The sequence below is a fragment of the Anarhichas minor genome, unplaced genomic scaffold (genome assembly GCF_050575085.1).
Source record: "Anarhichas minor isolate MPS153535 unplaced genomic scaffold, ASM5057508v1 ptg000001l, whole genome shotgun sequence".
NCBI classification, from domain to species: Eukaryota; Metazoa; Chordata; class Actinopteri; order Perciformes; family Anarhichadidae; genus Anarhichas; species Anarhichas minor.
Window position 1 is genome coordinate 1,394,371 of NW_027466447.1, and position 27,827 is coordinate 1,422,197.

General features: G+C 41.0%; 2 protein-coding genes across 3 annotated transcripts; one reads left to right on the plus strand and one right to left on the minus strand.

The window, feature by feature from the left end:
- Window positions 1-23,236, minus strand: plag1 (pleiomorphic adenoma gene 1). Its single transcript, XM_076086391.1, has 3 exons — window positions 21,419-23,236; window positions 8,857-9,213; window positions 1-8,653 (listed from the first exon to the last, which is right to left on the minus strand). The coding sequence occupies exons 2-3, from the start codon at window positions 9,102-9,104 to the stop codon at window positions 7,465-7,467; spliced, it is 1,437 nt and encodes a 478-aa protein (XP_075942506.1). The 5' UTR covers window positions 9,105-9,213; window positions 21,419-23,236; the 3' UTR covers window positions 1-7,464.
- chchd7 (coiled-coil-helix-coiled-coil-helix domain containing 7) lies at window positions 21,838-27,804 on the plus strand. 2 transcript variants are annotated; one of them, XR_012952928.1, is made up of 6 exons: window positions 21,838-21,945; window positions 24,143-24,202; window positions 25,113-25,211; window positions 25,381-25,478; window positions 25,823-25,958; window positions 27,017-27,804. XR_012952928.1 is itself a non-coding variant. In XM_076086662.1 (4 exons), the coding sequence occupies exons 1-4, from the start codon at window positions 21,853-21,855 to the stop codon at window positions 27,119-27,121; spliced, it is 357 nt and encodes a 118-aa protein (XP_075942777.1). In that variant the 5' UTR covers window positions 21,838-21,852; the 3' UTR covers window positions 27,122-27,804. The 2 variants fall into 2 exon arrangements, 1 of the variants encoding a protein (XP_075942777.1); XM_076086662.1 differs by lacking the exons at window positions 25,381-25,478; window positions 25,823-25,958.
- Window positions 27,805-27,827: the final 23 nt, after the last annotated feature.

Below are 27,827 nucleotides of genomic sequence, written 5' to 3' on the forward strand. Positions count from 1 at the left end.
TTGGATCCTTCTCTTACGTTTATTGAACTTTCATTGTGTAAAAACACGAGTTGACAACTGCAGTTCTTTCATCTCATAGCAGCAAGGTATGTAAATCAAATCAAGTTATTCTGCCAGACAATAAATAATCTGCCTCTTTGGATGATGTCAATGTTTAAAAAAACAACAGATAAATGCTGCAGCATTCATTTTTATTTTACAACCTATAAACATATACATATATATTTACTTATATATATACATATATGTTTATGTGAATAACTTTGCCTATATTTATAAAAATACAACAGTAGTTTGTAAAATAGATTTGAAGTAAAATATTGAGAAGTATCAATGAGTCCATCATTGTCACAGGATGGCATTAATGAAATGCAACGTATAACAAAACCAACATGGCTGGAATGCAGTTCGTTTCTGAACTTCCTCAGCTCATTTGAACGGCATCACGTGGAGGCGTGTTTGTCAGCGTCAGCACCGACGTCTTCATCTCTGCAGAGTGACTTCACTCAGAACAATCTCCCACCATGACTCAGTGTCCCAATATCACAACACACAGGTGGAGAGGGCATGAGGGAGGCATGTGATATTACAGGCAAGTCTGTAAAAAGACTACAAAAGTCACAGTACAATAAAATATATGTAGCTATATGGTACAACCAGGCACACACGCCAACTGTTCAGCTAAACTGGATACTTTGTTTGTACAAACGATACATTAAAGAACTAGAAAAGAGGTCTGTCGCACCTTAAGGAGCTTTAGAAGTATGTTAGCAGCTTGATCCAATACCAAAATATATATTGCAGTATTGCAGTGTTTCTTACATACACATTCAATAAAGTTCACTGGTACCACTGAAGCTTATAAAGAAGATTGACATGAATTGCTGAAGGTCTGTGCCTCTCACTGAAGAGCGTCTCCTGGTCACCACACGACTGTGGGAGACTTTCTGTTTTTACCATTTCTTTTTCACAGGAAAGTTTAGATTAGTTTTAGAATTGTGAGCTGAAATGTGGATCTACTTTCTCCAATGTAGTTGTTTTTCTCAACTGCGATCCACAGTTTATTGCTTTCATACTCTCCACATCAAATGCCTGGATTCTGTCATACGAGTTATGCATCAAGTTGATGATGCAGTTAGCCGATTGGAAAATTTGTTGTCATCTAACAGCTTTCAGGCAGAAACCACTAAGAAATCAAGTCATATTTTTCATGTCACACTGAGGTCAAAGGATGATAGAAGAGGACAAAATCACCCACGAGTTAGTGAACATACAGTATATCTTGTTTGTCTTTCTTAACAACCCATGAAAGGATGATAGAATTAAGTGCTATAGAACCGTCCATCCAAGCTTCATTATCGCTTGTGCTCTCACCTAAACCAACACTTGAATAGTTAAAGAAGGCCCTCTGAAAAACCAGGCCAACAAAAATCTGTGTTTAAGGTACATTGTTTGTTAAAAGACCCCTCAATGAGATACACAGAACACTTGTGCAAGTAAAGCAAAAATGACACTTTGATAGGAAAAACACTGTCAAAATTGTACCTGTAAAAATAAAACATTTTATATTGTATTTACATGTTATTGTTCTCTAAAAGAGCTAAATATATAATCTATACATTTGTAATAAAGGTTTTAAACAAAAAGTATTGGAGGAAATAAAGGTATTCAATTTACAAAAAGTGCTATGATAAAAAATAAAAAAGCGGCTCGCTAACATTTCTTGTAAAACCACAAACCTTCACAAGATACAAATAGCAAACTTCCATAAATGCTTTGAAATATCACACATTCAACTCTACATTTCACATAACTAAGAACAATATTGTGTCCATTCATGTCTCATCAGGGGAAATGGAGTATTTAACACTTCTATTTTTGAATTTCAGAGCACAAAAACAATACGACTATGTGAGGTAAATGATAATACTATTGGGTTATATATATGCATCAAACATTTCATGGAACTAGGATGCACCATCTGATAACTGCTGTGGTGGAAGAGAAAGGGTCCAGGTTGTTAAGTTCACATTTATGCCACATCTGTGTGCAGTCCAATGTCTCTTGAAAGTGTCCAAAATGATGTCTGTTCTACAGATGAAATATGTCATCTTTCTTTTATGAAATGATATAAATCAGCTATCATCACGATAGGGCTGGTTATTGATTGACATTTTTTAATATGCGTCAGTGTGATACCAGAGTTTTGATACTGTAAACAAAACAATATTCCAAGGGAACAGTAGTTTGACAAAATAGTGTTCCCTATTCTGTGCTGCCCTTTAAACTGCATCTCACGGCCTTCATCAGCAGATTGAGTTTTTATGAGTTTATTCACTTGACATGATGAATTTTAAAAGCCAAATGTTTTCCAAAGATAAGCAGCCGAACATGGACTTTGTAAAAGTAAAATACAGTCTAGAATTGGCCGAGTTATGAGTGTGGATCTTTCCCATTGATTTGTTTCTTTAATGTATGCCAGCGACTAGAATAGGTGTGTTTGCCCTCAGCTTTTAATCAAAATTTGGATTTAAAACAGAAACTATTGGGACAAACAAGAAATCAACAAGGTTGTGGATCTGATCACACCTTTGATCAGCACATATTTCAGTTGATACCCAGCCCTACTTTGCTGGCTAATGGTCGCTAGCTCTAGATTATTTAGAAACTAGACTACAGTCATAAACTCTAGCATTAGCTGTTGGAGTGGGACAACTAACCCGAAGGCAGCCCGCTTTGTTTCCATAGTATCCTGTATGTTAGATCAGGATTTGGATTTAATACACAAACCGTATTGGAGAAATGCGTGAAAAGATAAATGAAATGTCTTTTCCAGCAGCAGGTGTCATCTTTGAATGTATTTTTGTGATCATCTCACAGATCTTTATCGTCAGCGCAGAATGAGAAAAAGAGAAAGTTTTGGATTTTCCACTAAGGTTTGCAGAGGGAATGCAACCCTTAGTGGGGGTGCTGAGGTCACAAATGAGGCTAAACCAAACTGAGTAACTGCCAAAAGAGGTAATGACAGTTGCTTGTGTCATGTCAAAGCACAAGTACTAACTCTAGTTTACTATGATTCACTTGGCATTGTGTTAGTAAAAATATCTCTGCTAATAGCCCATTTGTTATAACAGATGTATTCTGTATCTAATCTCTACATGTTTTTAATGAACATTCAAAAACTCTAGATGTTTTGTGACTCATTCAGCACATGTCTGAGGAAATACTGTAACCGTGTGAAATGTTTCTGTCATGGACCTGTGGAACATGTATAAAAATATGATGAGCATCTGATCCAAAGCAGCCATTATTTGTTCCATTTTTTCATCTTTGAATCAGACCAAACAACTGATCTGTTATAGGACTGATTGAGGCACTGATTCTCCTCCCTACTTGTGAGCTGTTTGGTTAGCAGTAAATGCCATGCTGAGTGGAGCCTTGCTACACACAACTGAAGCTCTCAATGAACAAAAGCCTCAGAAAATGCTGAGAAGCATTCCTCTTGATGGTTGGGTTGGAAGAGGAAGAAAAGATAAAAAATAATTTGTATGATAAGAATCACAAATGTTTTCACACTAAAACATCGTGTCCTTCAAAAAAAGATTGATTGTATTTCAATTTTTTTTTTTTTTTTTGTTCCATTCCCTCAAGTGGTATGAAGATAGTTTTGGTTTCATTTGTATGGCTACACCAGTACAATGGAGGTACATATAATTTGCTTTATGGAGCAGTCAAAACTTTTAAACAATTTGAGAAATTCAACCGCAGCATGTTTTTCTAATGTTAATGGAGTGCCAGTAGTTGTCACTGATAACTGACATTTTTGTAAATGAAAACGGTTATTTATATAATACTGATTATCCGATACGTTAGTGTTGGGTTTTTTTTCATGTCATTTTCCCAATCCTAAAGCTGACAAGACTGCTGATATTGTTCGATTCTGTGAAACCCCAGATCACATCCAATGATTTTTTTTTTTTAACATCTAATGCTAATGTTTTTTTTAAATTATTCTCTATGCGAGGCTGCTCAAGGTTAGAACATGGGCACTTTAATTAAAAGGCCTCTTGCTGGTCTGTGATAGAACTCAAGCTCCTGTGTCCTGTCAGACAAGCTACATGCTAATCCAAGTTGTTGCTCAACATACAGGGCACACTACTTCCTGTATTGGCACTGGATGAATCATCTAACATGGAAAAAAAATCCGTTTCTAAGTGTGAAGATACTGGAATGAATTGTTCAGAACTTTGAGGACCTTTCACCTCCATTCTATTGGACACTTCTCAGACTATCTGGGTAGATTTTACAAAATGTTACATTGACTTCATATAGATTCAGGGATAGGTATTATTTCAGATAAATGTATTTAAATACTATTAATTAGGTAATTAGGATGTTTGTACTTTGTTCTTGATGGATTGGATAGAAATTGTTTTGTATTTTATATAAAATATTTCAGATATAAATCCTTGTCTGAAACTGACATACTGGCAGAAGATAGTGTGCCAGCTGATTTGCCCAAGTTTGTTCCAGACACAGGACATTGGAGCACAAGGTGGGTAAACCTTTGTTGCTTGGTATATTTCAATCAAGTGCAGCAAAAAACACTTGCCGTTATTTTCGAGGTAGGCATTTGTCCCTTTTACCATTTTCACATCTTTGTTAAAATGGTAAACCAATTTAACTAATTATATAGCGTGCTGTACTCAAAGCTAACGCTAGCTTTCATAAACTTTCGTCAGCTGATTCTATAAAGGGCAAAAAGAGAAAAGCCATGTCAGCATTGTGGTATAGCAACACTTTAGAATATCTCTTGTTTAATTAATGCAATCATGTGATGGGCAGCAGGTTGTCTATTTAACTGGGGCTGTCGTATGTTTTATAGTTACCAAAATAATCAGTATATTTGAACAACAACCAATGTATCATTTGGAAATGCATGCCAGAAAATACTTTTTTTGCATTTAGCTATAGCAAGGGAAGAGGATACACAGCAAGGAGAGTAAGATAGTAACGTGTGAGAGAGGAGAGGAAGTGCTGAGACAAGGGAGGCTGAAGGGACGACAGCTCAAGTAAATCTGCATGCTTCGAAGATTTGAAGGTCACAAAATTAAATGAAAGAGCGGCTGCGTGTTTTGTAGCCAATTGTAACATTGTGCCAGATTACTGTCTAGATAAAGAGTTTACTGGCTGAAACATTCTCGAAATACTTTTAGGAATTGATTTTAATTAAAGTATTCTCCATCGAGCACAGACAACTCCTTAAAGAAATCATTTCACTTTTTAGAATAATAATGTTTGTTGATATGTGTTTTAATGTTATATAGGCTATGTGCTAGCAAACAACACTGTCCAGATAACTTTCTATGTAGCTAAAATGTGAAGCGAGTCCAGATGTGACCGGCGCTGTGTCATTTATCTGAACAGTTTGATATTGCTGTTGTACCTTGGTCTGGGTTCAAAGACAGAGAGTGGCTGGAATATTCAGTAAACAGAGCACCTTTGTAGCACGTTGTATTTGCCATTAATCTGACAAATTAATCTGACAAATGCTATTTTCCCTTTGAATGCGCATATTGGTGGTGTGCGTTGTAAAACTTTGTTTTCTTAACTAGTAAATGTTTAAATTTGAGTAGATCATCCTAGATGATAACACGTTATTAAAATATTAATAAAACTATGGAGAATCTTTTTGAAACAAGTTTCCAATCAGTTTTAAAGATCCCAATTTGAATTTTTATGGTTCACTTTTGTATACCACCACTGCAACGACCTTTTATGACACATGAAATAAAATGGTACTAGGTACCATATAAACACTTCAAAAGTAATAACTTCCGGATGTTAAATCAGCTTTCTGCATTCAATCAACAACTAATATTTTTTGTTTCAGTCACAAACAGTGTCATCTACTCCCACCGAAAAAGTTTGATGATAAAAAATAAGGCACAAGCAAGAGGAGAGTGCAACAGCTCAGTAGCAAAACCATCAGAAATGACACACTGAGCCTTAAGTAAAGAGAACTCCACTGCGAGGTTGACAGGCATCATTTCAACGAGCTTGCTGGGTAAGGCTCATCAACAGTGATGTCTAGGTGTGTTTGTGTGGAATCGCAGTTATAAGACATCCAGATGCCTTGTTGGTGGGGATGCTGTGCGTTTGTGGTGGAGAGGGTGTTTAGGGGTGAAATTAGAGATTGACAGCCTTTGGTGTCAATTAAGTCTCTATGTTGAAAAACACTAATACCTGAACAGTCGACAGTAATGTTGCAGCAGTGGGTTGGGCAGTCTTTGGTTTGGTGTTGGGTGATAACTAAGAAACTCCAAAGACGTGTAAGCTCTCATTGAAAAAGCCCCCACTGTTGCAGAATTAAGATCAAACTTGACCAACCAATGAAATGTTTCACTGTGATACTGTTGCTCAGTAGTTCCCTTGTCTATAATCATGTCAATGAACTTCTGCTTTATGGATTGATCAAAAGAACCAGATCAATGTTTTAACCTATTTACTAAATTCACTTTCTGATAAAAATCCTTAAAAGTATGTTTGACAAATGTATATTGAATTTTCCCAAATATATGTATGGGCGAAAACATCCCCAAACTACTGTTTGGTCCCTACCACAAATAAGAAAGAGATAAAACAAAGGTCAACTGCGATGACAGACGACATCACAATATTCAAAGTGCTGTATCAATTGCAAAAACTGCTTCCTTAGGACTATCTATTCAAAGCACGGGGGTTAAGTAAAGGAAAGAATAAGTCACTGCAATCTAATTACTATTAGTCTTCATCTATATGGAAATTCTCCAACTCTCAAAAGAATTCATGTTTAAAGTGACACAGCTCTCACAGTCACAGTTAAGCCACCTTTACATTATTGCGGAAAAAATGTTTTTGCTCCATTAATGTGAATGTGGCGTGTTTGCAGTGAATTCTACTGCTTGTGCTCAGTTAAAAGGTGTTTATGAAAAATGTTCTCTTTGAAAAAGTAATTTCTCTTGGTAATCACATCAGCTAATGTTAGGTTACAAAACTTGTACATAGAACAAGATTGAGAAATTGGGTATTGTATTTGCATACCCACACAGCACAAGAAAATAATTGTTCTGCTATTAAGTGAACCTGTCATAAGGGAGTAGAGGTGGAGAAGATTTGCCAACTCGTCAATTAAAAGCTTATTAGGTGAAAAGAACACATCTCAACAGTAGCAATTAGAAAGCTGATTGAGCCAAACCGTGTGTGTGTGTGTGTGTGTGTGCTGCTCTCAGTGCTGATCATTATGTGTTTGCTGCATGTGTTTATATCTGCTCATGTTGTCATTCAATGGACAGAAGTGCTTATATCTTCAAACATGTATTGCTAGCATCTTGTTGGTGTCTGCTGGGGAGGTTGTGTAGTTCAACATGTGTGTCACTATGTGTGTGTTAGAGTGCATGTGTGCCATGCGCAGTACATACTGGATCACTGAAAAGCTTGGTGGAAGCGGGGCAGTGTGGTGGGTGTGCTCAGGTTGGATATGAAGGAGGAGGGGAGCCTTTGAAGCGGACTCTCTGCAGCCTCTGGGTCTTCTGGAGGCTGGAGGGGCAGCTGGACAAGAGGTGTGGGCACTTCATTGGGTGGATAGGCAATGCCCTGCCCCCCGCTGCCCCCTGCCTGGTTGTACGGGGGCCCGTTGAGTGGCAGGAAGTTGAAGAGCTGTGAGAAGTCCATCAGAGAAGACGAAGATGCCAGGGAGTCGCCTGCGGTGGCTGCTGCCATCGGTGTAGACATTTTAGACAGAGACACCCCATCGCTCGCTTCCTCCAGCACGCCCACTTGAGGCTCCAACTCGAGTTTGGAGGAGGAGAGTTGGGGTTCTTGGGCTGCAGAAGATGAGGAGGGCATGCTGCTCTGTAGCTCCATCAGGTAGGTCTCCAGTTCTCCCTTTAGATTCTGCTCCCGCTCCTGTGAGGAAACGGTGTATGAGGTAAAGTTGGAACCCAGTGGGTACTTAAAAGAAAAAGGGTGTGTGGTGGTGGGGAAGGGCTCCGTGTCCAGGATGGGGCCTGTGTACATGTTGAGCTGGTGCGGCCTTGGTGTCAGCATTCCCGGGACCTCGCCCTTGATGCCCCCAGACGGCAGGTCATAGACAACGGGCTCCAGCGAATCAGCTGGCTCACTTTTTACCCTCAGCAGCTCCCGAGCGTGGCTCTTCTTTACGTGACGTGTCAGGTGGTCCTTCCTACCGAAGCGCTGGGCACAGTACTGACAAAGGAAGTCCTTGCGTCCGGTGTGCACCACCATGTGGCGTCGCACATCTTTACGGGTGTAAAATCGGCGCTCACAGTGCTCGCAGCGATGCTTTTTCTCTTTGGTCCCACCAGAGGACTTGCCAGCGTGTGTTTTGAGGTGTTCCAGAAGAACCCCAGTGCTGGGGAATGGCTGCAGGCACACTTGGCAGGTGAGGTCTCCACTGTTGGCGGCGTGGAGGGCGAGGTGGCGTTTGAAGCCCAGCTTGGTGTTGTAGCTCTTGCCACACTCCTGACAGGTGAATGCCTCCTTGTAGGGGTCGTGAGTGTGTAGGTGATTCTTTAAGTGATCCTTGCGGTGGAACATTTTCTCACAGTATGAACACTTGTGGTTTTTTTCTGGCGAGTGAGTTGCCATATGCCTTGGAACACAGACACATTCTATGAGCACTCAGAATTTTTGCAATCACGTTTAAGTAGGCATGCTTTACATCACACATAAACACAAGACCTGAAAACTAGTATTCATTAACATATTCTGATTACTATTGAGCACTATGTTACAAAAGGTGTAAAGAGAAAAGCAAGATGCTGCAGCCTGCTATGTACTGCTGCTAGTCTGTACCGTAGCAGCTTGTATTTGGAGACGAATGCCTTGGTGCATTCGGGGTGGGAGCAGCGGTAGGGTCTTTCTCCTGTGTGAGAGTACGAGTGCACCTTCAACTTCTCCAGACTGTTGAAAGCTTTCTGACACTCCAGGCAAGGGAAATTCTTTTTCGGCTTCCCCTCTGCTCTCCTGCGCCTCCCTGTGGGCGCTGCAAGCTTGGCTCTCTCCAGGATGTGGTCACGGTGGCCGTGGGTTCCTGTGGCCATGGCACTCTAAGGCTGACCAGCTACATGGACTGGGGCGCAGTGCCCAACTAGTACTGATGCAATTATTCTATCCAGTTTTATGTGCTCAACACCGCCCGGAGTTAGGGGCCTGAGAAAGAGAGAGAGAGAGAGAGAAAACGTCATCTGAATGGTTTAGTTTCAGGTTGCTGGCAGTACAAAGGACACTAAAACCTAAGTCATAAATCAACTGATCTGAGGCCCCTATCACAAAACCAGTTCAACTCAACCTGGCTCTCTTTGGGTTTCATTGAGCCTGGAGAGAACGTTGGTGATCCTGGATAACTGGTAACATAAAGCTGGTTTCAGTTGGCTAAGTCATGTGACCGAAGAGGAGTTGTTAATTACAAGCAATATAATCAGAACCATCAGTGGGGATCCGAGTATAACATGAGCTCAAATGATACCTGTGGGGAAATGAATTTGAAGGAGGAGCAAAATTGATATTCAATGTGGTGAAATATATATACAATGTAAGCAAACATCTTGAATAGAATAACAAGTTGTAAAACTCTTTTAAACCTTTTAAAAATTACATCTGACATTTTCAAAATGCTCTGTAACATCGATTATTACTTTCCCTTTGAAAAAACTATTTTGAATATATTTAACACCTAAAAAGTTAAAAGTCCTTATGTCTGTCTGTTTATCTGACCAGAATGATGCATTTCTAATTTACTGGGAGCTAATAAATAGTGTACTAGTTTATTCATTTCTAATTTAAAAAAAACAACAGCGGATATATTCTAACTATTATCCAAACGTTTCCTCATGTTATTCTGAGATGCAGCGATGACATAAGAAACATTGACTGTTATTCACTAGTGAGGTAAACTTTTTGAGTGCCCAAAAGAGAGACTTCACGTCCTTACTACCGCAACAAGTGACTGTATACCACTAAATGAAATACCGCCGCCCTTCCCTCTAATTCCTACTGGATTACAGGCATAAACCTCTATATCATGGCGGGGAACAGGCAAGAATGATACCTGCTTTTTGTTCTCGTGTATATCCCTTCTCAGACTGACAGTCCTTATAATATTCTGATACTCTGGCCGATAGGAGAACAATATCATGAACAACAGATATGAGGAATCTTCAAAAAAAATGCTAAAACAGAACCAAACTACAGATTTTCATCTCCAGCTGCCTTCATGATATAGGCCTATACTGTATGTTAGACAATAAGCAACACATTTCTTTATTCTCAGGTGATGAGTGAGTGTTTGTTGCAGCCTGAATGAATATTACATTATCTGGACCTCAGTGGTGAACTCAAATTTGACAGATAAACCCCCAGCTCTTTATTTTAACTTAGATACACCTTTTCAGCCTTGGTACCATCAGCTACACTTGTCTTTGTGCCAACACAAACCCAATTGAAACTTTAAATAATTTGGTAGACTACTGAAAACTCAGAGAATAGGTTTTATAAACTGTGGCACCATTGTCTTTTTTTGAGCCACTGATTCTATTCATTACTGATGTTTTTTCATTGTTATTTTATATTTGTTGCGTTAAATTAATTTCTTCTTATATATTTCTTGTTTATGTTGTATTGTTGTACTGTATTATAACCAGCTGCAACAGTGGCACTGGTATTGTTTTACTTTGTGAGTCAGTGTGTGAGTCATCATGGTAAATTATGGCCCTGCGTGTGCGCGCGCGTGCGTGCGTGCGTGTGTGTGTGTGTGTGTGCTGCATGGGTCGGGTTCACCAGAAAAAGATATTCCAAGTATACTCATATACTAATACTCATTCCTTAAACAGTCTACACTATCTGTTAGTAATGACTGATGATGAAGGGTTTTTCCCATTTACTAAAAATCACAGGAGGGTTCATCACTGTGAGTCCTATATACCATGATGTCAAATGGGAGTCAATGTACAATGCATAGATAGAAGAAACAACTGCTGAAGGGTAACTTGGAGAGAATCTGTGTCTAAGTAGGCCTGCTGTGGTAGTCAGTTTATAGGGTGTGGTGTATTGACGAGACTAACGCAGAGGTAGCGTTTGTTGACTTTATTCGGCCATGGAAATGCGCACTACAACCACTAGAAAAGGGCCGTGTTTACTGAAGTCCAAAAAGCATTAGTTCTCATTACAACCATACAACATTATTGTGATCAATATACTACATTATTCCCCCTTTTAACTGAGAATAACAAAGCATTCCATATAATTCTGGAAATATTAATAAACATGTTTCTCTTAACTGAACAACTGTTGTCTGGTACTTTTAACAAAAACAAAAAACAACATATGGCCTAAGTTAACACAATATTTGTCATCTTTATAAGTCTTGTATGTGTTCAGGTTGTTCATCCAAGTACCGTATTTTCCGCACTATAAGGCGCACTTAAAAGCCTTTAATTTTCTCAAAAAACGACAGTGCGCCTTGTAATCCGGAGCGCCTTATATATGGATCAATTGGTTAATTGGTTGATCCATACTGGTTGTACACGGCGCTCTGTCAAAATGTTTCAGTACGACTGGTAAACTACAAAGCCGCACCGCGGTAAACACCGGTACTGTGCTTACTCCTAGTCCAACACCACTTGTGTGTATAAAGACCCCAAAATGGCACCTTTGAAGAGACACGCTTACGACGCTATTCTATTCTATGCGCCTTATAATCCGGTTCGCCCTATATATAAAAACAGTTCTAAAATAGGCCATTCATTGAAGGTGCGCCTTATAATCCGGTGCGCTTTATAGTGCGGAAAATACGGTATAAGCTAAAAGAAACAGTCCGCTGTAGGGGTATACAGTCTTATGGCATATATCGCTTTGGTGGTTTAGTCAGTTCGGTTTGAGCGCCTCAGAGCCACTGGTTCGGGCTCTAGAAGCTCGGGTGTCTGCATGTTATCGTCAACAACTTCCTGAGAACTGCTGCAGTCTTCACCATCACCCAGTTCAGCCTGTGATTCCGTGACATCTATATCAGGTTCAGCAATTGCTCGAGCTCGCAGCTGGTCTCCATGACGTCTGTGTACTGTGTCGGAGTCCCGCTCTCTGACTTCATACGACACAGGGCCTCTCTGTCTCACAACCAACCCTGGAATCCACTTTCGACTCCCCGCCACAGTGCTGCGCAGATAAACGATGTTGTCCGCATTAAAGAACCAGTCTGCTGCAGTGCCGTTATGGTGTTCTTTCTGTTGATACTGTCTCTTACGCACCGTCTCCTTGGTATAAGGCTTTAGGAAATCCAACCTTGTCCAGATATGTCTGTGAAGAAGCAAATCAGCCGGGGACTGTCCAGTAGTGCAGTTAGGCGTAGTCCGATAGTGCAGCAGGAGCAGTGAGACCTTGACCTTGTTCAGTGAAGTGTGAGCAAGCTTTTTCATACCTGCCTGAACGTCTGGACATCTCTCTCTGCCAGATTATTTGTTGCTGGATGTCCTGGTGCACTTGTGGTGTGCAGAATTCCATTCTGCTTGGCAAAAGTCTGGAACTCTTCAGATCTGAATGTGGTTGCACGGTCACAAATTGTTCAGGCAGACCGTAAGAGGGAAACAGTCTCCTGAGCCTGGTAATAGTAGCTTGAGAGGTGATCTGTGACACTTCCAACCACTTTGTATGTGAATCCACCACAACCATAAACTTGTGGCTCAGGAAAGGTCCAGCAAAGTCTATGTGTAGTCTTTTCCAGGACTCACCCGGGAACTCCCAGGGGTGTAGTGGACCAACCTTGGTCCAGCTGGCATGTCTCACATTCATTGCAAGTCTGCTCCACTTCAGAGTCACGGTTTGGCCACCATACCTGGTCTAGTCCCCCATAGGACACAACCTTGCTGTGTGGACAACTCATTTCTCTTTGTGAAAAACACCTTTAGACTTTTCCTGTACCTGAGTGGGCCAGCCCTCTATGACATAAGTATACACTCGCGACAACTCACTGGCGGTGCGTGTCGTCCTTGCAACCTGTGTTGCGTTAAGTAGTGCTCCTTGTATATGCTCCGCCAGCAGTGAGTGGACTAGAGCTGAAGTCACGGCTGTTCCTGTGTCGCTGCTCTCTGCCAAAGGACACTTGACAAAAGCAACCTGTTCAACCTCAGTGTCAGGATCCCTATCTGACCCGTTGTGTGTTACCTCTGTTTCCCCTGATCTCCTCTCCTCATGTGTTCCATCATTCCCCTGTTTGTTATTGTGTGCCATGTGCTCTGTGTTTTTCCTCTCTCTCCAGACACCTCCCATGGCCACACCTCTGATTAGTGCACAGCTGCGGACACTCCAGCCGATTACCTCCCACAGGCTGACACACCAGACTCAGATCCCACTAATCATTCCCCTGGCACTATTCCAACCCTGGTCCTGCAGTCTCAGGTTGTCAGTTCGTACCGTCTTTCACCCGCTTCAACCCTGTATCGTCTTCTGCCTTGAGCACCTGCCTCCGGTGTCCGCCGGTCCGGGAATCCCCCGTGCCCTCCGTTGTGTTCCACAGTCTTCATGCCGGAACAGTCGTCACAGGCTTCATTCCTGGACCCGCTTCAACCCGGTACCGTCTTCATTCCCGGACCAGCTTCAACCCGGTACTGTCTTCTGCCTCGAGTACCTGTTAATCTGCCTGCCTCCGGTGTCGATCCACGGGACATCACACCATCGATCTGCCTGCAGCCCTGTGTCGGACCAAGGGATCCACACAGTAATCTTGCCTGCCTTCCAGTATCGGTCCACGGAGAACCACCCCGTCAATCCCGCATGCTGTACCTTCTAAAAATAAAGTATTTTCGTTTCCTCAATCCTATCTCGTGGTCTGCTATTGGGTCCTGTCCAGAACTCCCGTGACACTCAGTCCATTTCCAAATCACTTGTCCTCTGAGCAGTCTGTACAATGGTGCCAAGACTGTGCTTTGCTGTGGCACAAATCTTCCATACTAATTAACAAGTCCTAAAAACGCCTGGAGCTCTCACTTTGTCCTTTGAAGGGTGTGTGCCCTGCTCATCCAGCACATGGACCAGGTACTCTATTTCAGTTTTGCCAAACTCGCACTTAGAGCGTTTCACTCGTAGTCCGTTTTCTTGAAGCCGTTGTGGGACCTTCTGAAGGTTGTGGAGATGTTCCTTCTCCGAGCGTCCCATAATGAGCAAGAAAAACTACCACTGGTAAGTCTTTCATTAGATTTTCCATAATTCACTGGAATGTGGACGGTCCAGAGCTAATTCCAAAAGGGAGTCTGTTCTACACAAACAATCCTCTGTGGGTGTTGATGGTAGTGTATTTCTTGGAGTCATCATCCAGCAACACCTGCTGGTAAGCTGTAGCTAAGTCTATCTTGGAGAATACCTTACCTCCACTAAGGGTTGCTAACAGCTCCCCTAAACGTGGCAATGGGAAGGTGTCTGTTTCAACTGTCTTATTAGCTGACACTTTATAATCCCCACATAGGCGGAGTGACTTGTCTCTTTTCATCACAGGCACTATGGATGCTGCCCATTCACTGTAGTTAACTGGAATGCCAGTTTCCTGAGCTCTTTTAGGAGGTGCATCAGGTTTAACTCTGATTGAGGCTTTGACGTCTTTCAGAGTCCCCAACTCCTCTCTGAACACCTCTGAATATTTATCTAGCACCTCACTAAGTGATCTACACTTAGTTTCATACAAATGCTTTATCTGCTGCCAGTTTAGCCTCAGTTTCCTTAGCCAATTACTGTCACACAGTGTTGATCCATTCCCCTTAACAACTAAAAGTCGCAAGTTCACTGTTCGCCCCTCATAGACCACCTTGGCTGTGATCTGCCCCAGTACAGGAATGTGACCTCCATTATAAGCTTAACTTTAGTTCTCTGCGGTGGCAAGTGTGATCATTTCTCCCTGTATGTATCCCGTGAAATGATACTCTTTGCATCCATTTCCATCTCTAAATTCACATCAGCAACAGTGAATGTTTCTTTATACAGGTCAGCGTCTTCAATCGTGAGATTTTAAATAGTGAACACACCCAATTCAGTATCTTCTTCAGCTTCCACATATTTTGTGCATTTCTTTGGCTGTCCTCTGCCCTGTGAATGCCTCTCACTCTCTGTCTGTGACTTAGACCGACATGCCTTTTTAATATGCCCAGTCTTGCCACAGTTATGGTATTTAGTCTCTTTGAAACGGCACTGATTTGGCTGGGGATTTTTTCCATTGCACCTGTAGCAGTTCCTTGTCCGCTGTGGCCTCACCTTGTGATACTTTCACCTTCCATCCCTCTCAACTGATGTGCGTCTGTGTCGGCAGTCTCCATGTTGAGAGCGATCTCAAAAGCCTTTTCAAAAGTGAGATCATTTTCAGAGAGTAGTCTCCTCTGGCAGTCCTTGTTTGTTATTCCACCCTATTTCGTCAAATATCTTATCTTTTGGCTTTCTTGGCTGCACCAGATTTCTCAAAAGCCCATATGTAGCCGCACCCATTACACTGAGAAGCGTGGCTACTTGCTTATCTTCGGCTATGTCATTAGCTTCGAAGAACTGTTCCATCCGTTCTATGTACACTGACTGTTAATTTTGTGGCTTGAACTCGTCAATTCTTCCAAACCGGGCCATCGTACTCACTGGTACTGACACAGAGTGTCTCTCCTTCCCTGCGAGAAACGTACTTTTTTATCATCGTCGCTAGTTTCTGTGGTGTATTGGCGAGGCGGACACAGATAGCCTTTGTTCACTTCATTCGGCCATGGAAAAACACCCTTTTTCCGTACTGCGCATGCTACAACCACTAGAACAGGACTGTGTTCACGAAGATCCAAAAAGCATTAGTACTCATTACAACCATATAACAATTATTGTGATCAATATACCACACATAGCATACAAAGATTAAATGTCTTCTTTATTACCTCAAATAAAACAATCTAATTTGTAAAATAGTACTAAGCATGTTACCAATACTTTGTTGCACAATGCACGCTACAATTCTAAAGTGGAAGTGTCTGTTCTGTACAGCAGCAGCAGCAAAGTCGCAGCACAAAATAGCAGGCGTCAGATTTCTGTTATCGTGTGACAAAAGTTAAGGAGCACCTATTACGCTTTACCTCCTTCCGGAGTTGACCCACAGGACGATGTTAGAGGATTTGGTGTCGAAGCAAAAAGCAAAAGGGCCTTTTTGATAATATTTCGGATTTAAACCCAATGCTAATAGGGAACCTGATAATGAGGCAATCTGTAAACTGATGAAGGTGGCAGTATCTGGAGGAAACATCTTCAATCTAAACACACACCTTCAAGAGCACCACCACCCCTGGATTCCACCAGGAGCAGCTGCGTCGCTTTCTAGCTGCGCCGCTTTCTAGCTGCGACTCGGCCACTGGAGTTGATAGCGCTACAGTGCGTTTCAGAAGCAGGCTCTCTGTTACGCTAAAATTACGCACTGACAGCGAAAGCTTGAGCCCAGACACACAGTCATCACTCTACAGACACTGAGCGTATTCAACAAATATCTTTTATTATAAAATCTGAAATCTGTCTCTCGCTGCTCCTGAACCTGTTCATGCAGATTCGTTCACCATAACATCAGGAGATCATCTCTCGCCTAGACTACTGCAACTCGTTCTGGCTGGTGCGCCTGCATGTGCCATCTGACCTCTCAACAGCCCGGCTGGTCTTCAACCTACCCAAGTTCTGCCACACTACACGGCTCCACCACACCCTGCACTGGCTACCGGCGGCTGTTTGAATATGATTCAAGACACTGGTACTAGCCTACCGTGCTGAGAATGTCTCAGACACATCCTCCATCCAAGACATGGTCAAACCACACACCCCAGCCCGTCCACTACTCTCTCTACTACGGCTTGATACTCTCCCAATATGAGATGGGCCTGGCTACCGCTCAACTTAGTCACAACTGCTTGCTGTCCTGTACTCTACAGAATTCAGAAATACATTTCTGTTGCAGACTGAATACTCATCTGCTCAGACTGCAAATTATAAAAAACTATTTCTCTATATTTTATTGTTTTTAAGTAGCACTTGAAGTATACAGTATATTTGATAAAGTTGATGTACTTGCATGATTCTTGCAATTTTTGGGTTCATCCACACAAACTTATTGGAATTTGCTTTGAATAAAAGCATCAGCTAAATAGATGCAATGTAACTACATGCCAAACTTAACAAAGAGACAAACCCTAAAGTCAAGACTACTATAAAAAGTGTGAAAAAGTGGGACTTTTTCAGCAAACCAGACTGCATTTCCTGTAGCTGTTTCTCAAAACAAAAAGTATTCCAGTAGATCTAGTGGAAAGTTATTAATGGTAAAAATTGCTTAATAGCAACTCCTTTCACTACAACTTGACAACTAAGCAACAGGGAGTCTGCTATATGTTAGATGGACGTCAATGGAACAGTGGGAGTGTACCAAAACTCCAAACCACAGAGAAAACTTTGTTAGAAAGGTGATACAAATGATACTGAAGCTGGACGCTCAGTTGACAGTTTATTAGGTACACCTGATACAACAGTCCTGCAATACATCCTCCCTTCATGAAGGTTAGAAGGATTCGTCTTTGTTGAAACTGTTTGAGTGGTGTAGATTAAATGTATGTTTTGGAGGCTGTAGTTTGTGATGCTGTTGAGTTGTATTATGTTATAGTGTCAACCCCACTTATGTCAATAAGTGTAGCGTAACTAACCTACCCTTTTCTCTGTATAAAGCAATATGGCCATACAGTCTGACAGCAGGTATAAATGGCTGCATTTACATCATGCATTTATCCTAATGTGCTACCCATTCACAGACAAACACTCACACAAGCACTCAGCCAGTTGCCATGTAAGTAGCTCCTGGCCTGGCCATGGGGGGCAATTTGGGGGTCTGGAATCACCAGCCCACAGTCGACTCAGCTGTTACACATCCTGGTAAAAAGTAATTTTCAATAATCTCAGAGTGAATTTGGATTTGTTTTTCAGCATTATTCTTCAGTTGTACAATGTAAATGTAAATTGTATTCAAACACCATCACCTCCCTTTGTGCTGCCTCATTGGCATTGAACTCCCTTCTAACTCTGCCTTTCTTCCCACCAAAGTTGGAAACACAAATTGAACTACAACTAGAACCATCACAGATATATGCAATGATAATACTATATTATGATTATAATATGGTATGGTAAGGTGCTGCATTGGAATTAATATAGATATTTACTATACATTTAATATATATACAAGTAATACAGGTACATGTAGGTATATGTACTAATAACACAGAGGTGTCAAGTATGGTTATACTACAGATATTACTACTAATACCGCGTAAATAGTGTTCCTATTTGAAGTAAATGGTCTACAACGTATGAAACACAGGAGTAGTTTAGTTACAGCAATGTCATGTGACACTGTTACACAGTTTGTATTTTAATTCTGATACATTTGTAATGATGAGCATGCAGAAGTGATCTTATATCCCTGAGCAGGGTCACCCAGCTAAACCCTGCAGCCACTAGGTCAGACATGTCTTTTCAAGGTGATCACATGGAAGCCTCCATGACACAGAACTCTCCATCCTACTGCTGCCACAACAGGAATATTTTAGAAAAGGCTACCAGAGGTGGTTCATTCAGAATCTGTAATGCCCCAAAGCTTTCTCACATACCCCCTTACATAGAATGCCTTTTCCTTATTGCAACAGAGACGTTTGTAGAATTGTAGCTCTTGCCCTAACCTAACCATGTTTTAAAATGAAAACACATGAACACAAAATTAAACTGTGCTGCCTCAACACAGGAGAACTTCAGCAGAGAAAAACAAAAAAATACACACGATATCTGCCATCACACATTCTCATATTGTATATTATTATTGAAAATTCACACAAAACTAAAATTTCACACATGGAGAATTATCTGATCAGATAAGATAAGATCTGCTCTTATTATTATTATTATAAAAAAAACTACAACATCAGGGGTAGTGGCTAGCACTGTCACCTCACAGCGAGAGGGACCGGGGTTCGATCCCCGATCCCGGGTGGTCCTTCTGTGTGGAGTTTGCATGTTCTCCCCGTTGCAGCGTGGGTTCCCTCCGGGTTCTCTGGCTTCCTCCCACAGTCCAAAGACATGCAGCTTAGGTTATTTGGAGACTCGAAATTGCCCGTAGGTGTGAATGTGGGCATGAATGTCTGTCTCTATATATGAACTGGCTCTATATATGAACTGGCGACCGATGAACCGATGAACCGATGAACTGGTGACCCTGCCTTCGCCCAATGTCAGCTGGGATCGGCTCCAGCGCCCCGCGACCCTGAACAGGATAAGCGGTTTGGATAATGGATGGATGGACTACAACATCTATTTGAAGTACGACAGTAGCCACTGCCTCATTGTGGTTGTGGAAAGGGAAGATATATCTGCATTACAGTAATTGACTTCAAAATGTTGTGTAACATTAAAGCATGATCGTTAGAGGAATCCATCCTCAAGCCTTTCATTGTTGAAATGAAAGTTTGTTACAAGCACTTGTCTCTGAAGTGATTCATATATTTCCAACAGAATAAATTAGTGCAAATGAATATGTTGATGTCAGCCAACTATTTTGCACATGTTAATAAACTTTTTAAACTCAGGTTCACAGCAGCAGGATTGTAGTGCATATGACACATTTCTGTCTAATCACAGCTGCTAGAGACTTCTGATGTCAGGACAGGAAGTACAAATGCTTTAGATACAGAGCATTTCTATGACAAGAACCCGGGCAGAAGGAGGAGGCTTTTTAAAATAACTACATCAATTATATTGCCTTCATAACAACAGTTGCAGCATATTTTAATGTGTCACTATCAAAACATTTAAATTCTTTCAAATGTTAAATGGAATTACTTAATTTTCCATAAAATTATCTTGTTAAGAATGTTCAAATTTTAAGAAACTCAGCACGCATTTAAAAAGGTATAAACGTTTCATTTCCTGGACAGTTGATGAGCAGTGAATTGGACAAATGCATGCAGGACTTTGCATATCACATCCTCCCTTTTTTCATGTCAACATTATTCCCTCCATCTTTTCTAACATTAAATATATAGAAAATTACATTTTAGCCTAAACTTAAACCACCAATCAGTCTCAGGTGAAGCCAACAGCAAACATCTGACATCTGTCTCTCGCTGTCTTTTTTAAATTTACATTAGCATTATACATCAGGCCTCTAATATATTCATGAATAAAAACGCGTGCAATCAGCAGCCACAATGATATCAGTAACACTTCGGTCTATACAAGACCAGAGTCCAAATAATGTTACAGTTACAGAACAATGGCAGACTAATTCCATATCAGATGTCTGGTTTAAGGTTTAAGGTTTAAGGTATAGGACAGGTGCAGAGACTTGAGCCAACACTGACAACACACTTCCTCTCAGGAACTGTTTCAACAGCAGCTTTCAAACCACCGACATCAATACACGGGCTGCTTCCACTCAACAACAAATCTGCCGTGGAAGAAGCTTCTGATCTCACAACTGTTCCAGCGTTCAGAGCCACCAGCTATAGTGTTGAACATGACAGGCTCCTCCTGCACGCTGTAGCTTTAGGACCAGCTCTTGTAAATTCGAAATACTAATGTGCTCAGTGCAACCTGCCACAGCAGTCAAACTGAGCACAAGTTGACTTTTGGTCTTACAAGATGCACGCTGCACAACCAAATATCAAGCATTGCATAATTACTTTGCCTTTAGTTCTCCCTCCATTTTGCTACTTTATTGACAAGCAATCGAGCCGCTTCTTGTTTTGAAGCCTTACAGCGGGCGATAGCCGACCTGCCATCCGCATGACACCGTGATCAATACATGCAGTTAAGAGCTATAGCGTAACCTGAAATACTATGTCACTACAGCCGCTACGTGGTCGTACATCGTGTTTTGGAGAGGAGATGATTGAATCGATAAGGATATGTTGGCACTGTGTGTATGGGGCAAAATTAAATGTGAATGCAAATAGCAGGGAAAATGACATTATTGCTGAATCCAAGTGCGCCTGCTCCAGTCGGTGCTCATTGCACTGCCGTTGTTATTATATTAAAAATATCTATATACTAAGCGAGGAGGCTCTGTCCAACTTAACTTAACTTTCCTATTCTACTGTTTCCTGTAGTCTTTAAAGTTCGTGGACACGTACCGTGACACAATATCACCGGTGACATAATGTAATGTTATTTAAAATCAAAACGTGTGCCTTCCCTTGTTTTCTCTGTGGTCCCAAAGTGGGTACTGATTGACACAAACTTTTTCCCCAGCTCACCCCGCTCTCATAATTTAAATAACCCCGATATTTTAATTCAAGAACTGAGTAACCGTTGACTTAATTTACACCAAACTTACCCCAGTCGCTTTGACATCCTTTCTGTTGGGTTTTTCTTCACTTTCAACTATTTTCCGAATTTTTAATAATTTTTTTCTCATATTTTTTGCTAGACGCGGCGGGCCTGAAAATTGTTTGCTTTCCTCTCTTTCGAGCAGCCATTGTGTGTATGCGCTGCGATGCAACCGCACTATGATTTAGCCACGCCCATTTGAAGTCCCGCCTACTTGGGTTTTTTGATTTGTGTAAGGGGCTGCCAGTTCCACTTCAATGTATCCTACAGTCCTATTCAGTGAAACTCAGTTTTTTGACTTGCTCGATGTACTGACAATCGTTTAAATTTGGTTTAGCACAATTTAAAACCATAGGAAAACAAACATGTCGGCCGAGTAATTCTATTGGCTCTCTTTATTGTCAGTCTGCGTTTTTAGGGTTCAGGGGTTCCTATTGGCTGATGTTGTCGTCAGTTACCGGTGACGGTGTAGCTGATTTTCCTGGTGCGCTGTTGCAACAACGAGAGTGGAGTTGTCTCGAGCATGACGGAGAGGTTATATACCGTGTAGCTTCATTAGGTAGCCACATGTATGCTAGAGTATTGTTGTTCAATAGCCTTTTGCTAGCAGCCCAATCAATGACAGCACGATCTTTGAATAGCCGTTATTAGCATTTGTTTTGGTCTTATCAAAACCTGGATAATCTTCACTGCTGTGTTGATATCAGGCGCATTCAGCAGTCATTACGCTACACTCGCGCTGGATCAAAGTGTGTAGCCTGTTTGTATAAGGTAGGTAGGAACGTGACACAGTTAATTGTGTCACGTCATTCCGTCTAAATGAAAAGCTGCTACAAAGTGTCCTGTTAGCCGTTTGGTAATATCAGTGAAGGTCAACGTGTTACACTGTAGCAGGGTTACATATAGTGGAGGACATCCTTCAGATCAGTAACACGTGTTGTTGTTAAGTTTACACCACGGGTCGATACGACTAACGCTATTTTCCACTAAAGAAAGAGACATTCTTCAATTCGGGATACATTTCGCATTACATTTCGGGATACAATCGCCGAATTTATTTCGATATTAATTATAAATATTATCCATTTCATTATCATTTTAACTTCACTTTTCATACTCTCCTACTTTCATACACAATCTCCATACTTTCATACACAATCTGGTTAGTAATAGCAAAGGCGTAAAAATAAGCTGAAAGTAAAATGTGACTGTGGCTCTGTGGAGCAGCTAGGCCTTATGAATAGGATGTTTCATAATATTTGGATAATAATTTTCAGCTGAATATTTAGATGATTCTGAAAATGTGGATGAGGTCTTTACATCTGATGGTATCTCGTATGTATTTGAGTCAGAGTATACGGATGAAGAGCCTTCACACCGTGTTGGTATTTTACTGGTTTCAACCAACATTAGCTGTCACCGTCACCTAAAACCAGTTCATTAGAAATTAGATTGTAGTGCTGCAAATCAATGAATCAAACGTAATCATGTGGAAATAAGGAAGTATGAAGATTCTGCATCAGCTGCACAATATACGTTCTTCTAATTGACACATGTTTACTCTAACATTCTCCAAAAAACCAGAAGGCCTATGTAGAAACTCACAGGAAGATACATTTGCTCTCTTCCTGTTTTCAACATGAATCTTACACAAGCCTCCAAAGACAAATCGCATATGTTTTGACATTGTAATGAAAAACTAGACAAATATGCATTCATGAGCACAGCTACGTATTTTCTCGCTAGGTGTCCTAACTACAACATCCACGCATTCAGCTGACAGTTACCAGTTAACAAGGTCGACCAGTGTTGCCCGGTGCACTGGGTGCTACCACCGACTAGTGGTATATAGGCTCTATTGCTCCTGAGCCACAGATGAGAGGCCGGCTGAGTTGTAACTAGTGGTGCAACGGATCATAAACTCAAGGTTCGGATCGGATCTCAGATCAGACTCATGGATCGGTTTCACGGATTGAAATGGCACAAAAGAAAAAAGGAGCAAATACATCTTTTAGAGATCCCCTATCAAGTTTTTATTTTGCCGTCAATACTAATTGCCGATCATTGATGATCAATACTCAACAATCTATGTTTTATCATTAATAGGCTAGCTGCACTTTTCACTCTCCCAAATTCCAAATAATGTCCCTCCCAGTTCCCCAGAGTCCAAGTCTTCAGAATCGTGTGTTGTCCAACCAGAGAGAGTCACTTCACTGTGAGCTAAAACAGGGTAAAGCAGGACATCCTCACCTTGGACAAACAGACACTAGCGAATATTTTTAACTTTTCCTTTATAAGTGATTTAGACAGTTACTACAGTTCTACAAATTGATGACCATTCATTTTCTGTAGAATGACTAATTGATTAATCGATCCTAAATTAAAGAGCAAGTTTGTTAGTTCTCCTTATCATCAACAAAATGATAAATTGACTGGTGTTGGTGTTCGCATTGGTAGTGGTGCATCAGAAAATGGTTTCTATGAATTGATTTCAGCCTCTAGCTTCTAAAGATACATGTCTTGTTTAGAATGCAAAATTACAATATTACAGTAGGTTCACCTATTTGAAAGTTGCCTTCGTAACAACATATCTGCTGATTTTATTAAATATAAAATGAACTGAGCTGTAGAAATCAGTTACATGTGATAACTACTTGTAATAAATACACTCACACACAGAAGGGACCATGTGCAATAACTGAACCTGTTTTATATGTCTATCTTTACACAGGTCCGAATGGATAAAACTGTACGGAAAGTTCGGAATCAGGATAGCAACCCATGCATCGAAGTAAGCTCACCAGCCCTTTACATCCTGCACGCTGTCAAACATCTGTCTGCTGCAGGGACGGGACAGTGTCCATTATGCTGCGTTCACACCAAACGCCAAGTTACTCTCGGGATCATTTGTGTTTATTTGTCGTTCGCGCTAGACGTGCCGGAGAGGAGAAGTGGCTTATCTCCATGGAAACCATTATTAAGCCATTTATTTCCGCCATCAACCATGGAATGCTTAGTACTTGTTGTGGAAGTCCCAGATATCCCGAGAAACAAAACGCCTTTCATAACATCATCCAGAGCAGCTCCGTGGATTTCATCGAGCTGTATTCACTGTGTCTAGCCAGCCACATGTCGGCTGTTTACTACAGCTGTATGAACACAAAATAAACTGATGTTGCCGTGATTTAACTGCAATAAACCAACAAAAAGGGATGCCGAAATAACTACGTAATGATGCCGATTTATAAAAAGTCTGAATTCATGTTTTGTTAGTTCTCTCCACAAGATGACAAGCAAATAACTTAAAATACTTGTTTTGTCAATGCTCAATGCTAGGCTATGCTAACATTGTAGCAGCTCCATCAACACTCAACATAACGTCATCTAGACGCAAATACGGCAGCGTCTTTTTCATTGTTCGTACCATATGGTTTACACACATATAGTTTGGTCCGGTCTCTACTAGTATGAGGTATCGTAGAGCGCTGGGTGAACACCTACAACTACAATATTTGTTTCCTCCATTTCTGATTCAACAACGTCAGGACGTCAGTTGAAAAAGTTCAGATTTCGCATTCCATTCGCGTCTTTGCATTGACTTTGTATGTAATCTCGTCGCGCAGAAAATTTGCGTCGCAATTGGTATAAACACAGCACAAGTGTCTCATTCTGTTCTGTTGGTGGAACGTCTTCTCTTTCAGGAAAGTGATGCCTCCCAGAAGTGTTTGGGGGCCTACAACTATGATTCCAGAATGTGCTCAGCTTATTTCCAGAGATATAAGAGCTGTCGGAAATACTGGGTGAGTGTATGTCTCCAAAGACAACAAACTGAAGAATCAAGAGTTGATAAAAAGCGGAGCGTTGTATTTGTGCTTGTACTAGTAAGCCATGATTGTAAGCACATTTGAATTGTAAAAGACATGGACTAACTCAAACCTCAAATCAAATTTCGCTCAATATTTCATCAAGAGAGGGCTGAACTGCCTCGTGGTCAGCTGTGGAGCAGCTGGTGAATTTATCATCATCTGTAAAATAACGTCAACTAACGTTAAAGAACTGCAGAACAGGTGGGCGTCATTAGTTTTCAATAATCTTCTAATACTCTGCAGATATCACCAAGTACAAAATGAGCTTTCATGAAGTGTTTGTGAGTAAAATCACACACAACTGTATTTATTAATTAATGGTTTATTCCATAGGGAGAGATACATGCAGCATAGTGCACACAGACAAACTGTAAACAGCACATTGCTGATTTGAACAGCAAAACCTGTCAACCGTGAAGGACACATTGTGGCCCCAGTGTTTTGTTACATTTTTAAAAAAAATTAAAAAAAAATGAAATCTTAAGTAAAGAGGTAAAAATGAAACAAAGTATGGTTTACATTTTGTACTACCTTGTCATTTGCAGGTGCCTTCATCATTTCAAGTGTTGATTGTAAAAAGAAGTATCAGAGCTCACTGGAGAGTCACTCACAGACCTTCTCCAGTCACCTCACCTGGCACATCTTCACCACCTGTACATAGAGATGCTGTCAATTAGCAAAGTGAGAGATGACAGAGAGTGACCGATCTCTCACAAACACCTTTTCTTAGTCTTCCTCTCGGTGGTCTCTGTGATTCACCGTAGAGACCCACTGATCAGCAACTCATTTCTATGCATCAACATTCATAAGGTGCTTTGTATTGAGCATATATGGTGTGTAGAGGGCGGGATGTGAGGCTGAGCCAGCTGCACACATTTACAGGTTGATACAGGAAATAGCTCACTGGCAGGCATACTCCAGGTTTTATAAATCTGAATATTTTTTTCCTCCTTTGAACATACGCAAACATTTAGTGTGGATCCTACGCTCTGTTTTGTATACGAGACCCCTGTTCATGGGTGGGAAGACAGCACAGGTTATACTTGATGCTGCAGTAGCGACACCCTCTGGTTGGTCAGAGCGCTGGCACAGTGAGGGACAGAAGGGCGTGAGAAGGAGCCGCTCACGGCACCGTGACTCATGAAGGTGTCACATGTTTGTCATCAGGTAGAGAACAGAAGAAAGTCCTCTAACGTTATTTAATTTAAAAAAGAGTATTTGCTGTCCTTCTGAATTTACCAAAAGGTTTAGGCACCCCCCCTTAAAAAGAATAATCACAATTGAAGCAATAGAGGCCGAGATATCTCGACTTTTAAACCTCTTTGTTACATAATTTTGACACAATTTTATATGCAACCTTTCTGAAACCCTGTTAGCACGACTCGAGTCTGAACTGAATGCTGTCGCAGCAGAACACACGCTTCAGTATGCAGAGTCACAACATTAAATGCACGTCTTGTAATAAATCTATCCATTAATTAACATTTGTTATGGACACAATATCTAATCAGTTTGAGCCAATTATTAGTTGTAGAGGAGATTCTTCTTAGATTTCAGATCAGTTTATACAAATATTTTTTCGTAAGAGGTTTTGTTGTTTTCTTTCATGCCAACTGTGATGATTGTGGTCCTATATGGAACACGACTGTATCTTTCAGAGTTTCTACTAATAATGCACAATGTCTAATAAGGTACAGTTAGTCATATGTTGCTAAGCATTTTGTGTTTGCCTCCTTCAGCACAGCATAATGCAACAGAGGAGAAGAGACGGTGTGCGACCCGACATGCCCACTGCTGCAGAGAGGCAAGAGATGCTCGCTGCTATTGGAGGCAAACCATACTGAGAGTCAGCAAGGTAACGCAGAGACATGGCGAGGACATTTACTACACGCCGACACACTGTGGAGACACCACTACAATGCTTTGGCTGGTTACACTGACTCGAGGCCTGACCTGTCCTCAGACTCAGGTCGTGTGGAAGTGACCATCTGTAACTGGTCTATAATAAAATGACAAGAAAAGGATATTGTGTTGTCAATATACAGTTGTGCTCTTGGGTGTCCACTTGTTAAGGACCTTGACTATTCATGATGAAGTCTGCACAAAACAGGATCTCAGTTGTACAGGATGTTTTCCTTCAAACAAAAAGCTCTTAACTCATTTCATGTATTGTCAGTCCAATGATCATAAACCTCAATAAACAATAACATGAAACTGTTTCTAAAGCCACCTGTGTGATGGGCATCTATCATCTGTCTAACCTTAATACACTGGGAGTATTGTATCTACATGATTGTTTTACTGATTTGATTAGTTTGATTTCATTCTGTTTTTGTCCTTATTTCTTGTGTTGTGTTTTTTGTAGTCCCGTATCATTCTAAGTTGTCAGGTCTCAGGTCTCGCTTGTGTTGTCTCTTGATTGTGACGGGCCAGTTGAACAGAGATTTTACAAACCAGCGCCTTCAAAATGTATCGCAGTATTCTCCTTTAATAATTAGTTTTTGAAAGAATAAATTATTAGATATTGTTATTGTCTTTATGTATGTATAA

Bases quoted from the DNA above. Each gene is read 5' to 3' on its own strand.
- chchd7 (XM_076086662.1), top strand. From the start codon at position 21,853: ATGTTGTCGTCAGTTACCGGTGACGGTGTAGCTGATTTTCCTGGTGCG. The intron at 24,203-25,112 runs GTAAGCTCACCA...CTTCTCTTTCAG, and splicing joins ATAGCAACCCATGCATCGAA to GAAAGTGATGCCTCCCAGAA. The intron at 25,212-27,016 runs GTGAGTGTATGT...TGCCTCCTTCAG, and splicing joins AGAGCTGTCGGAAATACTGG to CACAGCATAATGCAACAGAG.
- plag1 (XM_076086391.1), bottom strand. From the start codon at position 9,104: ATGGCCACAGGAACCCACGGCCACCGTGACCACATCCTGGAGAGAGCC. The intron at 8,654-8,856 runs GTACAGACTAGC...CTGTGTTCCAAG, and splicing joins TCCAAATACAAGCTGCTACG to GCATATGGCAACTCACTCGC.